General features: G+C 46.2%; 1 protein-coding gene across 5 annotated transcripts in view; it reads right to left on the reverse strand.

Annotated features, from left to right (window-relative positions):
- Positions 1 to 16,233, reverse strand: part of LOC140394943 (PWWP domain-containing DNA repair factor 3B-like) — an 82,041-nt gene that overhangs the window by 52,483 nt on the left and 13,325 nt on the right. For 3 of the 5 annotated variants that reach the window (XM_072482154.1, XM_072482155.1, XM_072482153.1), the window contains exon 2: positions 10,832 to 10,933. In XM_072482154.1, the coding sequence (XP_072338255.1) occupies positions 10,832 to 10,891 (60 nt within the window). In that variant the 5' untranslated portion in view covers positions 10,892 to 10,933. Of the gene's footprint in view, positions 1 to 1,625; positions 1,666 to 8,770; positions 8,860 to 10,831; positions 10,934 to 16,233 lie in introns of those variants that run through there. The other 2 variants (XM_072482156.1, XM_072482157.1) reach the window with 2 other exon arrangements.

Here is a 16,233-nt window from a genome sequence, read left to right on the forward strand (position 1 = left end):
TAGGGGGTAACATATTAGCATGGATGGAGGATGGTTAACTCACAGAGCAAGCAGGAGTAATTTTCAGGTTGACAAGATGCAGCGAGTGGAGTGTCACAGGGATCAGTGCTGGAGCTTCAAGCACTTACAATCTAGATCAATGATTTGAATGAAGGGACCAAATGTGTCGTTCCTAATGACACAAAACGAGGGGTAGGAAAGGAAATTGTAAAGTGGACATAAGGGGTTTTCAAACTCTGCTGAGAGTGGGCAAGACCAAATCTGGAGTACTGTGCAGTTTTGGTCTTCTTACTTAAGGAAGGACATGATTGTATTAGAAACAGTTTAGGGAAGGTTCACTTGACTGATTCCTGGGATGAGTGGGTTATCCCAAGAGGAAATATTGGATAGGCTGGGCCTGTACCCATTGGAGATTAGTAGAATGAGAGGTAACCTTTTGAAACCCGAGATCCTGAGGGAGCTTGACAGAGTGGATACTAAAAAGATATTTTCTCCTTGTGGGAGAAACCAAACTAGGAAACACTGTTTAAAAATTAGTCTTCTACTTAAGACAGAGATGGGGAGAATTTATTTTCTCAGAGGGCCATGGTTAGAACATAAGGACATAAGAACTAGGAGCAGGAGTAGGCCATCTGGCCCCTCGAGCCTGCTCCGCCATTCAATGAGATCATGGCTGATCTTTTGTGGACTCAGTTCCGGCCCGAACACCATAACCCTTAATCCCTTTATTCTCTTTCCTAGAGTGGTAGAGACAGAATTATTGAATCTTTTTAAGGCAGAGGCAGATAAATTGTTGATTAACAAGATAATCAAAGGATATTGGGGGTATGCAGGATAGTGGGGCTGAAGTCACAATTAGATCATCCATGATCTTATCAAATGGTAGAGCAGCAGGCTGAGGGCACCCACAGGAACACTCCTAATTCTAATAATTTTTTTCATAGAACGTACAGTGCAGACGGAGGCCACTCGGCCCATTGAGTCTGCACCGACTCACTTAAGCCCTCACTTCCACCCTACCCCCATAACCCAATAACCCCTCCTTTGGTCACTAAGGACAATTTATCATGGCCAATCCACCTAAACTGCACATCTTTGGACTGTGGGAGGAAACCGGAGCACCCGGAGGAGACCCACGCAGACACGGGGAGAACGTGCAGACTCTGCACAGACAGTGACCCAGCGAGGAATCGAACCTGGGACCCTGACGCTGTGAAGCCACAGTGCTAATCACTTGTGGCTTGCTGCCCACGAATGGTCATATGAAGGGAAAATGGATACCAAAAATGAATGACCTGTACTAGAAAAAATAATTTTTTTTTTTTTTTAATTAGGTACAAGAATAATATTTAATTGAGAAAATTCTTCAGTTTACACTAAAACGTTTTTTGGGGTTCAAAAAGATGTTGCATCTATGAGTTACGTCAAAGGTTTCTCCAGTGGCATTCTAACTGCTTACGACTAAAGCCGTTTAACTCTGGCCCATTTTGTAATGTAGAAAGAATTACAAAGATCATTAGAAGGAAAATTAATCTTTACATTAGTAGGTTTGCTAAAAGTGCAAGGTTAACTAATTGCATAAATGGTAGAAGCAGCAATTATACACTCTGCAATATGAATCTTACCTTTCATGCATTTGTTAACTTCCACAGCAAGAATGTAATCCTTTAGCACCAAAATGTTAAAAATACAAAAACAAAGTTTAAGGCAATGTTCTTTAAAAAAATGGACAAAATAAAAGCATCAAATGCTGGAAATTGAAATTAAAAAATACAATAAAAGGCTTCTATAAAACAAAACAAGTTAATTTAGGTTTTCAGAAGATGGACCCAAATATGGTAGACTCCAGCCACATAGGTTTCTTGGACCACATGCAACCCATAGGTCACAACATAGTCATCAATGTCTTGGGGAAATAAAGGAATCCACTACAAAATGGAGCGTAGGATAACCAGACTTTGTGAGCTCAACTCAAGAGAAACCATTGTTTTGCTACTAAACAGTTTGACACTTAAGAGTGTAGCCGTGGGCTAGTAGCGCCATTGACATTGCGGGTTACCCACAAGGTGTTGCTGGGTGAATGGTAGAACACAACCAAAGACCAAAAGAAAGACCTAATTAAAAATCAATTTTGAGCCCATCATTAAAATGAACAGCAGATATAGGAAAGGCCAGAGCTGTAATTTAAAATCTCATGCAACCATTTTTCAAAGTTAAAATACAGAAAGTTCTTACTATAGGTTGCCCCGTGTAAAGCCATTTACAATTTAGAGCCTTTTGTTTCGATTTACTTCAGCATTTTTGATTTTACTTTGTCTGCACGCTGAGTAGTAAATGGGGGAGGGAGCGCGCGCGAGGGTGTGTGGGGGAAATGAAAATAAGCAGGCAGAGTTTCAGAAGCGCTCTGGGTGAGACACAAAAGCTGTGCTGCTCAGGGCCTGTTTGGGTGATTTAGGTTTATCTAATTTCAATATATTTGGTATTTCTGTAATATTCAATGATATATTTTATTTTGCTACTTATTCCAGCAAGGAATGCACAGTGCTGCACATATACGATGCAATCTTTCAAATTGCATATTGCTTTTTCTGGGCAAGGTATGTCTGAAGGAACCTCACTTCAGTTTTAACACAGATTCCTATGGGAACTTATGATTCATATAAAGTTGCTTCATTTAAAAGTTGGTGTTTTCTGGAATGCAACCACAACTTAATTGGGAGCTTATTACCAAGGTATGTTCACCCATGCATGTCACAACCAGCTCTCGCCCCTCAGATTTGGTTTTCCAATTCTGCAAATCTGTAGTCAATAGGCCTCATCTCTGATACCCCTTCATGGTTCAGGGTCATTTTAAAAAAAGTTATGCCCCCGTGAAGTCCCATGGGATGGCGTTGTTACATTTCGTAAGTTTAAATTAAAAAAAATTTTTTTTAAAAAAAGAGTACCCAATTCATTTTTTCCAATTAAGGGGCAATTTAGCGTGGCCAATCCACCTAGATTGCAGATTTTTGGGTTGTGGGGGCAAAACCCACGCAAACACGGGGAGAATGTGCAAACTCCACACGGACAGTGACCCAGAGCCGGGATCGAACCTGGGACCTCGGCGCCGTGAGGTCACCGTGCTGCCCTTACATTTCGTAAGTTAATGTTGAGTGAACCCATGTAGACGCAATAGAACCGAGGATGGGTTAAAAACAGAATGAATCACTGTAAAATGAATTCCCACACAAATCCTCATAATACAAAATTAACTCATCTAAAAACCTTTGCCTTGTGCACAAGTTTATGTCTAAGCTTAAAAACACAAACGTATGCAGTACTTGAGTTAAGCCAACAAGCATCAACCCTAGGTAATGACAAATAAATCTGCACCATCAAGCACTCAGCCTCGGATATAGAAGCCTCAAAATTAAATCATCACACGCCAAATGTAAAACAGGCAAGTCATATAGATGGCAACAAGCCGCACAAGAATCACTTCGCATTTGGCACTAGGGCATACTTTGTGCAGAACTGAAACTAAATAGGGACAGTTAAACTAACTATTACTGCAGCTACCAGGACCAAAGATACTTGCAGGACACAAACAAAGAAATTACAAACAGTACCTGATTAATAAAGATGGATGTACTTCCAGCTCTGATATTGAAATATACCACAGAATACTAAAAGAGTGAGAAGCAGAAGAGGCCAAAGTAATAAAGGTACTTTAAGCTAAAAGGGGAGAAGTCAAGGTTTGATTTGGTAACAACAGTTTGAGCAGGGCAAGTGACAGAATATATAGTCGGACCACAGACCTCAGTAAGAGGAAAGTAACTGCCGTACGTAAACTCATAGGGTGAGGATGTTGACATGCAACAGAGTATTGCTTAAAAGCTACTTCCTAATGTGAAGGACATTGTTATGAGGATCTGTTTTTAAAAAAAAAGAATACAAGAGATTTCTCATGCCTTTCATTCTGGTTGGTTTTTTAATAAACCACAATCCTATTAAGATAATGGAAAAGCTGAATAACACAACTTGTAAGCCAGCACCCACCCCCCCCCCCCCACCCCCCTCAGCCCACTCCCATACACATTGGAATGACAAGGATAGAGACAGACTCCCATAACAACAGCCCCTCCCCCAAAAACATCCAACCGAGCTTGAAAGACCCCATCTCTTGTTGACTTTTACATTATTGGTCTTCAAATTAGGGCGGCACAGTGGTAGCATGTTGCCTCACAGCGCCAGGAGCCAGAGTTCAATTCTAGTGACTGTCTGTGTGGAGTTTGCACGTTCTCCCCATGTCGGCGTGGAGTTTGCACCGGTTTCCTCCCACAGTCCAAGATTTAAAAAATAATAATTTAGAGTACCCAACTCATTTTTTCCAATTAAGGGGATGTATTTTCTTTTATTCCCTTTTCTTCTCTTGTACTTAATGATTTGTTGAGCTGCTCGCAGAAAAATACTTTTCACTGTACCTCGGTACACATGACAATAAACAAATCCAATCCAATTTAGCGTGGCCAATCTACCTAGCCTGCACATCTTTGGGTTGTGGGGGCAAAACCCACGCAAACACGGGGAGAATGTGCAAACTCCACACGGACAGTGACCCAAAGCCAGGATCGAACCTGGGACCTCGGCGCCGTGAGGCAGCAGGGCTAACCCACTGCGCCACCATGCTGCCCTCCCACAGTCCAAAGATGTGCAGGTTAGGTGGATTGGCCAGGATCAATGCATGGAGTTACAGGAATAAGATGGGAATCGGTCGAGGTACAGTGCTGTTTCGGAGGGTTGATGCAGACTCAATGGGTTGAATGATGTCCTTCTGAACTGTAGGGATTCTATGGAAAGGTTTGTGATGAGACATCAAAAAATGCAATTATCTGTCCTCAACACAACATCCACAGCACACATGGCAATTAAATTCCTGCAGAATATACAGCCATCAAAGCTCAAGAACCTTTAGAGCAGTGGTCAGAAGGATATACTGGAAGGTGGACATGACAGGTCTCTCGCTCTGTTATGCACCCCAAGAGAAATCTACCGCAAACCAAGATCTTTTGGGGAGAGAACATGGAAATCTGCTCCATATAGCTACACCCAGGAAGACAATTGAACAAAACGGTTGCAATGTGGCTTGCATTGACTCTGGCCAAAGGACAGTCAACCACATATTTATTTGATTGTTTATTTCATTCATGAACTATAACAGCTATTAGTCTATCCACATTTTCTACCATCCGTACTCTAGTGTAAGTGTGGGACCCCAGGGGATGTGCGTGACATGTGGACGAGGGTTACAATTTACCTAGTTCTTTTTTAAATTTGGCAAATGGGGTCATTGAATCAGTTTGTTCATCAATTTAAACTCAGAAAAACTGATTAATTTGATATAATCTGAAAGCGCACAGTGGGGTTCCTGCAATACTGGCAAAGCACAAAATCCACAACAAGATCCTGTTACAGCCAGACCTGGAATGGTAAGTTAGCAGAATCAACTTTTACCCCCTCTTCACAGGTCCATAAGAATATTACGTTTGACAATATACCCAAAACTACAGTGATATTTTGAGATAGATTTGCAAGACAAATTACAGCATCCTCCCCTGTGGTGCTACTCATAATAATTGCAACACAAAGAATGGGCCGTGTTGGTGCAAACAAGTAAACTTTTACCCACGTTCTGCCATAACCATTGCTTCTGTGTACGTATTTTGGTTGAAGTAGTCATATGTAGAAATTTACAAACCACAAAAGTGGATTTATCTATTGATTGTCGGAGTCTGCTAACTGTATGGGTGAGACCACCCCATCACTGCTGAAAGTGGCACTGGAACCGTAGCATCGAGTGTCAAGTGACAGCATTAGCTTCAGTCAGAATGTTGTGTCAAGTCTTACTCCAGAGATAAGACCATAAGACATAGGAGCGGAAGTAAGGCCATTTGGCCCATCGAGTCCACTCCACCATTCAATCATGGCTGATTTCAACTCCATTTACCCGCTCTCTCTCCATAGCCCTTAATTCCTCGAGAAATCAAGAATTTATCAACTTCTGTCTTAAAGACACTCAACGTCCCGGCCTCCACCGCCCTCTGTGGCAATGAATTCCACAGACCCACCACTCTCTGGCTGAAGAAATTTCTCCTCATCTCTGTTCTAAAGTGACTCCCTTTTATTCTAAGGCTGTGCCCCCGGGTCCTAGTCTCCCCTGCTAATGGAAACAACTTCCCTATGTCCACCCTATCTAAGCCATTCATTATCTTGTAAGTTTCTATTAGATCTCCCCTCAACCTCCTAAACTCCAATGAATATAATCCCAGGATCCTCAGACATTCATCGTATGTTAGGCATACCATTCCTGGGATCATCCGTGTGAATCTCCGCTGGACCCGCTCCAGTGCCAGTATGTCCTTCCTGAGGTGTGGGGCCCAAAATTGCTCACAGTATTCTAAATGGGGCCTAACTAATGCTTTATAAAGCTTCAGAAGTACATCCCTGCTTTTATATTCCAAGCCTCGAGACAAATAACAACATTGCATTTGCTTTCTTAATTATGGACTCAACCTGCAAGTTTACCTTTAGAGAATCCTGGACTAGGACTCCCAAGTCCCTTTGCGCTTCAGCATTATGAATTTTGTCACCGTTTAGAAAATAGTCCATGCCTATATTCTTTTTTCCAAAGTGCAAGACCTCGCACTTGCCCACGTTGAATTTAATCAGCCATTTCTTGGACCACTCTCCTAAACTGTCTAAATCTTTCTGCAGCCTCCCCACCTCCTCCATACTACCTGCCCCTCCACCTATCTTTGTATCATTGGCAAACTTAGCCAGAATGCCCCCAGTCCCGTCATCTAGATCGTTAATATATAAAGAGAACAGCTGTGGCCCCAACACTGATCCGAGCATAATACAGGCTGACACTTCAGCAGTACCGAGTCGTGTTCCATTGGTGCAGGTGCTGCCTTTTGGATGTAATAACGTCTGCCCACTAAGGTGGACTTAAAAGATCGCATTGTTATTCAAAAGTGCAGTGAGCTCATGTAGCTAATACATGACCTCGAAAAACATCACAAAATCAGGTTATCTGATGTCTTGCTGCGTAAATTGGCTGGAGCACTTTCTACATTATTCGGGTATCTACACTTGGCAGTGCCGTACAAATGTACTTCATTGGATGTAAAATGCTTTGGGTCATTTGGAGGTCACAAAACGTTCTGTATAAATGTAAATTCTTCTACACTAGCATGCTATCCTGGAAGTAGAGTTTGGACATTGGCCATGAACAGGGTCGGGTTGTTCAATGGCCAATTATGACCCACCGCTTTCACACTGTACGAACTGATGCCCAGAAAGAAGTTAATATATTCAGAAGGAAAAAATAAAACTGTCAAGAGATAGAAGTTGGTGGGAGTAAACTTTGATCTGAACCTGTTTTCAGCACATACTCGGTATTGCATGGCTTCCTTGGGCATGAACCAAAAGGTCAGAGAATCAGTAAAAACTGCATCAATTTAGTCAGCTGCAGAGGCAGCTCACCAGAGCAAATGGTTTGGTGTCAGGACACTTGCTTCACTGCCAGTGGGTCTGGGGTAAATACCAGGAGGGGGATTGGAGCACACTATGGGGCACTCCTGCTTCTTTTGGTTCTCCAGGAACATTTTCACAAAAATAAAATGACCTTCTGTTTCCTTGGCAGCCTCAACAGCCCTTTCAGTTCATGAGTGACTAAGAATCTGGTCTGGGCTCTTCAACCGGCATTCTGCGCCAGATTTACATGGTTAAGAGGCTGAGTGCCAATGCTAGAGATGTAGACTGATAGAAAGTTAAGGAGCACGCAAATTTACCTGCCAGACCATCGCCTGAGCAGATTTTGCAGAGGGCTTTTCTCTGATAAACTGATGTTTGCTCCTATTGTATTTCTGAAAAACCTGCACAGTGCATATCAATTTCTATCCCACGTGTTCAACAACACCACAGCAAGTAGGAAATTAATTAGAAGGAGACGGACTACTAGAGTGACACACAGTAATGTAAATTCTTGGCCATTGCAAGCCTGTAGTATTACATTTAATAAACCACAAAACAAAAAAAAAAACATTCTGGGAAACATGCAATCTTGCAGAATTCTCCAATATACTTGGTTTATATATTTTCTGAAGGCTCAGTATTTAGAATTATCCATACATCCATTTTGAACGGATCAGTTACCAGCAAAGATTTTTAAAAAAAATTTAGAATACTAATTTTTTTTCTCCAATTAAGGGACAATTTAGTGTGGCCAATCCATCTAACCTGCACATCTTTGGATTGTGGGACCAAGACCCACACAGACATGGGGAGAATGTGCAAACTCCACATAGACAATGACCCAGGGCCGGGATAGAGCCAGGTCATCAGCGCCATAGGCAGCAGTGCCAACCACTGTGCCTCCGTGCCGCCTTCCAGCAAAGAATTTAATCACATGATAATCTTGATATATGCACTGTGTCAAGGTAATAATTATTGTAGCTAACACAAGGGGAAAAACATATTTGGAACTCTTCAGGGGAACCTTCCCCTTTCATCCAACCTGCAAACTGGGGAGTGGGGTGGAAGATAAAATACAAAGGGTTCTCTAAAAAGATGTCCATTTAAATTGATTTTGAGCTTATCTTCACTTTGGCAAGTGGACAAACTTGCCTCACTCATCCAATATGTATAGAATTAAATCTGTTCACCCTGTTCTGTTGAAATGTCATTGCCTGAAACATTAATTCTGTTTTACTCGACAGAGCTATCTGACCTGCTGAATGTTTCCAGCATTTTCTTTTATTGAAGATTTCCAGCGTTCACAGTATTTTCCTTCAGAATTAAATCTACTTTAGTCAACTCCTACAGTAGAAAAGGAGAACAGGAGGAAGAATGGAGAAAGGGTCAAATAGAAAAGACTGTTTTCTTCAATTAATTCTAACCTTCGTTCTTTTAGAATTTCAAACATTCTCATTTACCTGTGGAGAGCTTACAATATGGTGTATATTTTCAATATCTAAGGCTTGAACCGCTGTTTATAAACAGATTGCTTTCTTCAATAATTTTAAAAATTCTTTGATTGGTTGCCACATCTGCCCATGCTAATCTCTGCTTTTACTGTTAAAAGGCAACAATATTAAACTACTTGCCATGCCTTGCATCAACAATCTGCTTTTTGTATGAGAATGGCTTTACGCTCATAACTAAAGCAATCATAGAAAACTTGATAAGATGCTTGAGAATAGAGGTACCCGGTGGACCTGGAATGATTAGAACATTTGGGAAATAGTGATCATAATTCTGTACATTCGAATACTCATGGTGCTCGAGTAAAGGTGCTGACAAGAGTGGTCCTCGAGTAAGGGTGCTGAATTGGGGGAACTATAACTATAACAGTTCCATGAAAGTGGCAATGCAGGAGGATAAGGTGGTCAAGAAGCCATATAGCATGCGATCCTTCATTGGTCAGGGCTTTGAGTAGAAGAGTTGACAGGTCAGGTTACAGTTGTATAAAACTTTAGTTAAGCCACATTTGGAATATTTGCCACACTACCAGAAGGACATGGATGCTTTGGAGAGAGTGCAAACCCGACCTAATCTTTTTGGACCCAAAGGGCAATTTAACACAGCTAATCCACCTAACCTGCATATCTTTGGACTTTGGGAGGAAACCCGAACACTTGGAGGAAACCTACGCAGATGGGAGAACGTGCAGACTCCGCACAGACCTGAACAGAATCGAACCTGGGACCCTGGAGCAGTGAAGCAACAGTGCTAACCACTATGCTACCGTGCCACCCTTAAATTTCTGATTCATCCCTTGAGCAGCCTTACAAGCAATAATTTTGGAATTACAATGAAAGATCTTGATTGCAAACTTGGTAATCAATTACTGATTGAAATATTAACAAGTATAAGCTCACTTAGAATAGCATTCAAATAGACATCTATAGAGAAGGAGCTAAAGTTTTGCATATGTACCTCGAGTATCTTTACCCTAAAAGTTACATTCCATGAATAAGTAAGGCCTAAGAGTGTTATCAAGAATGACAAAGTCTGCAATATATGATCACTGGGGCAGAACGACATTGGGACTGAGAAGAAATACCGTGGAGTTCAAGGTTCTCACAATCCAATTTGTTCAATTAGCATCTGATTAAACATGCACGTTACATGATACCAAATGCAGTAAAAAAGCACATCAACAGCATCAACTTTTTGAGCTACTTAATAGATCTTTTGGTTTCATCAGGCTCTTTGGTAATATCAAGTTGACCTCTTGCCAACAGTTTTCAAGTAAAATGGTTTTATTACAGCCTTAAGCTGCAAAAACTGTATTACACCGCTTTTGCACGAAGCATTATTAGTCATTGCTCTCACCTGCTCTCCCACTATTTTCAACCTTGGGGGGTGTTGTCCTGAACTATGAGCCTCAGCATTTCAATGTGATTCATAATTCACAAACATGATCATGAATGCTTAAAAATAATTAATCTTAAAGGCTCTAGAATCTTAGCAAAATAAACTACCTGAATATTGTGGTTAGCAAGTTTAATCTAAGAACACAGATCACTGAGGATATCATGCAAGAGTAATAACTATGTAATTACAAGTTGGCATAAAATTAGCAAAAAAAATGGAAGAGATTTATAGAGTGTGTTTAATGTGGCTTGGCCGAGTGACACCAAACCAAAGAATATAGCTTGGATATGGTCAACATTCAATATAAAAATGAGCACACGTGTAAAATGAAGGTGATTAGTAGCCTGATGACATGGCATCAAGTAAAGAAAATATATGGAAAATTATGGAAGAATTGAACAAGTTAACTTACTTTTGCAGGCCACAGCCGACCTTGCCAATTGCAAAAGATAAATTCATCCAGATCAGTCATGGTTTATGGCAGTGCACACCCAGGCAGTAAAACATTTATATACTGAAAAGAAAAAAGTTGTAAATGTAATGGTTATAGTGTCATAGAATTTTACAGCAAAGAAAGAGGCCTTCCGGCCCATTGTGTATGTGCTGGCCAGCAAGCACCCATATTCTAATCCCGTTTTTCAGCACTTGGTCTTTAACCTTGGATGCTGTGGCATTTCAAGTGCTCGTTTTATAATAATAATCTTTATTGTCACAAGTAGGCTTACATTAACACTGCAATGAAGTTACTGTGAAAATCCCCTAGTCGCCACACACCAGCGCCTGTTCGGGTACACATAGGGAGAATTCAGACTGTCCAAATTACCTAACAGCACATCTTTGGGGACTTGTGGGAGGAAACCGGAGCACCCGGAGGAATCACCGAGAGGAAACCCACGCAGACACAAATCCGCACAGACAGTGACCCAAGCCAGGAATCGAAACTGGGCCCTGGAGCTGTGAAGCAACGGTGCTAACCACTGTGCCGCCCACGATGCTTCTTAAATGCTCTGAGGGCTCCCAGCTCCACCACCCTTTCAGGTAGTGAGTTCCAGATTTCCACCTTTCCTCAAATCTCCTGCCCCTTACCAGAAATATTTGCCCCCTGGTTATTGACCCTTCTAAAGGAAAAGTAGCTTACCATCTATACTATGTCTCTCAATGTTGTACATCTCTTGTTTGGCAACAAACAAGCAAGCACATTTTTGCTTCATGGCCATCTAAGAAAATTTATACTGTACGTATTTACACAAATATAAACGGAAGACTGTAAATCTGAAGCACTGGCATGAAGAATATTTTGAAAGCTGCCAACACTATTTGTAAGCTGTGAAATGTGGCTGTAAAAATCTTTACACCATTCTTTTCTAAAAACAAAATAAATTTATAATCAACATTACATTAGAATGGATAATCAAAATCTCTTTATGCAATGGCTATGGATTCCAGAACGATACAATTTCATTTCAACCAAATGAAAGGAATGGTGTCACTTGGCATTGTTTTCTTGCATTAAAATTTTGGTTTGAAACCCTAAGAACACAAAAAGTTTAAACCAAACAGATTAAAAATTCACAGATATGATCATGAATCACACTTGACAGAATAAGCCAAATTTGTTATTTTCAACAGGAGCTACAGGCAACTTACTCAATACAAGTAAAATGAATATTTAATTTTCCATAAAAGTCAAACCAATCTATGTAAAATACAGTACAAAGCAAAACAGTAGAAACAGTTCATGAAGAGCTGTCCAATAAATCAAATAACAATCAAACAATCACAAACCAGCTACTTAAAAATATATATATTTTCAGGGCGTTGTTCAAAAAATTCTGTCGCAATGATGGCTAACCTGAAAATATTATGAGTCATAGATATTGCTGAAGAAAATGCTACATAGAATGTCTTATAAAGTCATGAACAAACAATTCTTATTCCAATGTCTCAACACGCCGCGCCCCCTCCCCTCAACACGCCGCGCCCCCTCCCCTCAACACGCCGCGCCCCCTCCCCTCAACACGCCGCGCCCCCTCCCCTCAACACGCCGCGCCCCCTCCCCTCAACACGCCGCGCCCCCTCCCCTCAACACGCCGCGCCCCCTCCCCTCAACACGCCGCGCCCCCTCCCCTCAACACGCCGCGCCCCCTCCCCTCAACACGCCGCGCCCCCTCCCCTCAACACGCCGCGCCCCCTCCCCTCAACACGCCGCGCCCCCTCCCCTCAACACGCCGCGCCCCCTCCCCTCAACACGCCGCGCCCCCTCCCCTCAACACGCCGCGCCCCCTCCCCTCAACACGCCGCGCCCCCTCCCCTCAACACGCCGCGCCCCCTCCCCTCAACACGCCGCGCCCCCTCCCCTCAACACGCCGCGCCCCCTCCCCTCAACACGCCGCGCCCCCTCCCCTCAACACGCCGCGCCCCCTCCCCTCAACACGCCGCGCCCCCTCCCCTCAACACGCCGCGCCCCCTCCCCTCAACACGCCGCGCCCCCTCCCCTCAACACGCCGCGCCCCCTCCCCTCAACACGCCGCGCCCCCTCCCCTCAACACGCCGCGCCCCCTCCCCTCAACACGCCGCGCCCCCTCCCCTCAACACGCCGCGCCCCCTCCCCTCAACACGCCGCGCCCCCTCCCCTCAACACGCCGCGCCCCCTCCCCTCAACACGCCGCGCCCCCTCCCCTCAACACGCCGCGCCCCCTCCCCTCAACACGCCGCGCCCCCTCCCCTCAACACGCCGCGCCCCCTCCCCTCAACACGCCGCGCCCCCTCCCCTCAACACGCCGCGCCCCCTCCCCTCAACACGCCGCGCCCCCTCCCCTCAACACGCCGCGCCCCCTCCCCTCAACACGCCGCGCCCCCTCCCCTCAACACGCCGCGCCCCCTCCCCTCAACACGCCGCGCCCCCTCCCCTCAACACGCCGCGCCCCCTCCCCTCAACACGCCGCGCCCCCTCCCCTCAACACGCCGCGCCCCCTCCCCTCAACACGCCGCGCCCCCTCCCCTCAACACGCCGCGCCCCCTCCCCTCAACACGCCGCGCCCCCTCCCCTCAACACGCCGCGCCCCCTCCCCTCAACACGCCGCGCCCCCTCCCCTCAACACGCCGCGCCCCCTCCCCTCAACACGCCGCGCCCCCTCCCCTCAACACGCCGCGCCCCCTCCCCTCAACACGCCGCGCCCCCTCCCCTCAACACGCCGCGCCCCCTCCCCTCAACACGCCGCGCCCCCTCCCCTCAACACGCCGCGCCCCCTCCCCTCAACACGCCGCGCCCCCTCCCCTCAACACGCCGCGCCCCCTCCCCTCAACACGCCGCGCCCCCTCCCCTCAACACGCCGCGCCCCCTCCCCTCAACACGCCGCGCCCCCTCCCCTCAACACGCCGCGCCCCCTCCCCTCAACACGCCGCGCCCCCTCCCCTCAACACGCCGCGCCCCCTCCCCTCAACACGCCGCGCCCCCTCCCCTCAACACGCCGCGCCCCCTCCCCTCAACACGCCGCGCCCCCTCCCCTCAACACGCCGCGCCCCCTCCCCTCAACACGCCGCGCCCCCTCCCCTCAACACGCCGCGCCCCCTCCCCTCAACACGCAAGGGAAGGCAAGGGAATCTATGTGTGGAGCCAGAGGAAATGGGCGAGGTACTAAATGAATACTTTGCATCAGTATTCACCAAAGAGAAGGAATTGGTAGATGTTGAGTCTGGAGAAGGGGGTGTAGATAGCCTGGGTCACATTGTGATCCAAAAAGACGAGGTGTTGGGTGTCTTAAAAAATATTAAGGTAGATAAGTCCCCAGGGCCGGATGGGATCTACCCCAGAATACTGAAGGAGGCTGGAGAGGAAATTGCTGAGGCCTTGACAGAAATCTTTGGATCCTCGCTGTCTTCAGGGGATGTCCCGGAGGACTGGAGAATAGCCAATGTTGTTCCTCTGTTTAAGAAGGGTGGCAGGGATAATCCCGGGAACTACAGGCCGGTGAGCCTTACTTCAGTGGTAGGGAAATTACTGGAGAGAATTCTTCGAGACAGGATCTACTCCCATTTGGAAGCAAATGGACGTATTAGTGAGAGGCAGCACGGTTTTGTGAAGGGGAGGTCGTGTCTCACTAACTTGATCGAGTTTTTCGAGGAGGTCACTAAGATGATTGATGCAGGTAGGGCAGTAGATGTTGTCTATATGGACTTCAGTAAGGCATTTGACAAGGTCCCTCATGGTAGACTAGTACAAAAGGTGAAGTCACACGGGATCAGGGGTGAACTGGCAAGGTGGATACAGAACTGGCTAGGCCATAGAAGGCAGAGGGTAGCAATGGAGGGATGCTTTTCTAATTGGAGGGCTGTGACCAGTGGTGTTCCACAGGGATCAGTGCTGGGACCTTTGCTCTTTGTAGTATATATAAATGATTTGGAGGAAAATGTAACTGGTCTGATTAGTAAGTTTGCAGACGACACAAAGGTTGGTGGAATTGCGGATAGCGATAAGGACTGTCTGAGGATACAGCAGGATTTAGATTGTCTGGAGACTTGGGCGGAGAGATGGCAGATGGAGTTTAACCTGGACAAATGTGAGGTAATGCATTTTGGAAGGGCTAATGCAGGTAGGGAATATACAGTGAATGGTAGAACCCTCAAGAGTATTGAAAGTCAAAGAGATCTAGGAGTACAGGTCCACAGATCACTGAAAGGGGCTACACAGGTGGAGAAGGTAGTCAAGAAGGCATACGGCATGCTTGCCTTCATTGGCCGGGGCATTGAGTATAAGAATTGGCAAGTCATGTTGCAGCTGTATAGAACCTTAGTTAGGCCACACTTGGAGTATAGTGTTCAATTCTGGTCGCCACACTACCAGAAGGATGTGGAGGCTTTAGAGAGGGTGCAGAAGAGATTTACCAGAATGTTGCCTGGTATGGAGGGCATAAGCTATGAGGAGCGATTGAATAAACTCGGTTTGTTCTCACTGGAACGAAGGAGGTTGAGAGGCGACCTGATAGAGGTATACAAAATTATGAGGGGCATAGACAGAGTGGATAGTCAGAGGCTTTTCCCCAGGGTAGAGGGGTCAATTACTAGGGGGCATAGGTTTAAGGTGAGAGGGGCAAAGTTTAGAGTAGATGTACGAGGCAAGTTTTTTACGCAGAGGGTAGTGGGTGCCTGGAACTCACTACCGGAGGAGGTAGTGGAGGCAGGGACGATAGGGACATTTAAGGGGCATCTTGACAAATATATGAATAGGATGGGAATAGAAGGATACGGACCCAGGAAGTGTAGAAGATTGTAGTTTAGTCGGGCAGTATGGTCGGCACGGGCTTGGAGGGCCGAAGGGCCTGTTCCTGTGCTGTACATTTCTTTGTTCTTTGTTCTTTGTAACACGCCGCCCCCCCTCCCCTCAACACGCCGCCCCCCCTCCCCTCAACACACCGCCCCCCCTCCCCTCAACACACCGCCCCCCCTCCCCTCAACACACCGCCCCCCCTCCCCTCAACACACCGCCCCCCCTCCCCTCAACACACCGCCCCCCCTCCCCTCAACACACCGCCCCCCCTCCCCTCAACACACCGCCCCCCCTCCCCTCAACACACCGCCCCCCCCTCCCCTCAACACACCGCCCCCCCCTCCCCTCAACACACCGCCCCCCCCTCCCCTCAACACACCGCCCCCCCTCCCCTCAACACACCGCCCCCCCTCCCCTCAACACACCGCCCCCCCTCCCCTCAACACACCGCCCCCCCTCCCCTCAACACACCGCCCCCCCCTCCCCTCAACACACCGCCCCCCCTCCCCTCAACACACCGCCCCCCCTCCCCTCAACACACCGCCCCC

This window comes from Scyliorhinus torazame, chromosome 18, assembly GCF_047496885.1.
Source record: "Scyliorhinus torazame isolate Kashiwa2021f chromosome 18, sScyTor2.1, whole genome shotgun sequence".
Taxonomy (NCBI): Eukaryota; Metazoa; Chordata; class Chondrichthyes; order Carcharhiniformes; family Scyliorhinidae; genus Scyliorhinus; species Scyliorhinus torazame.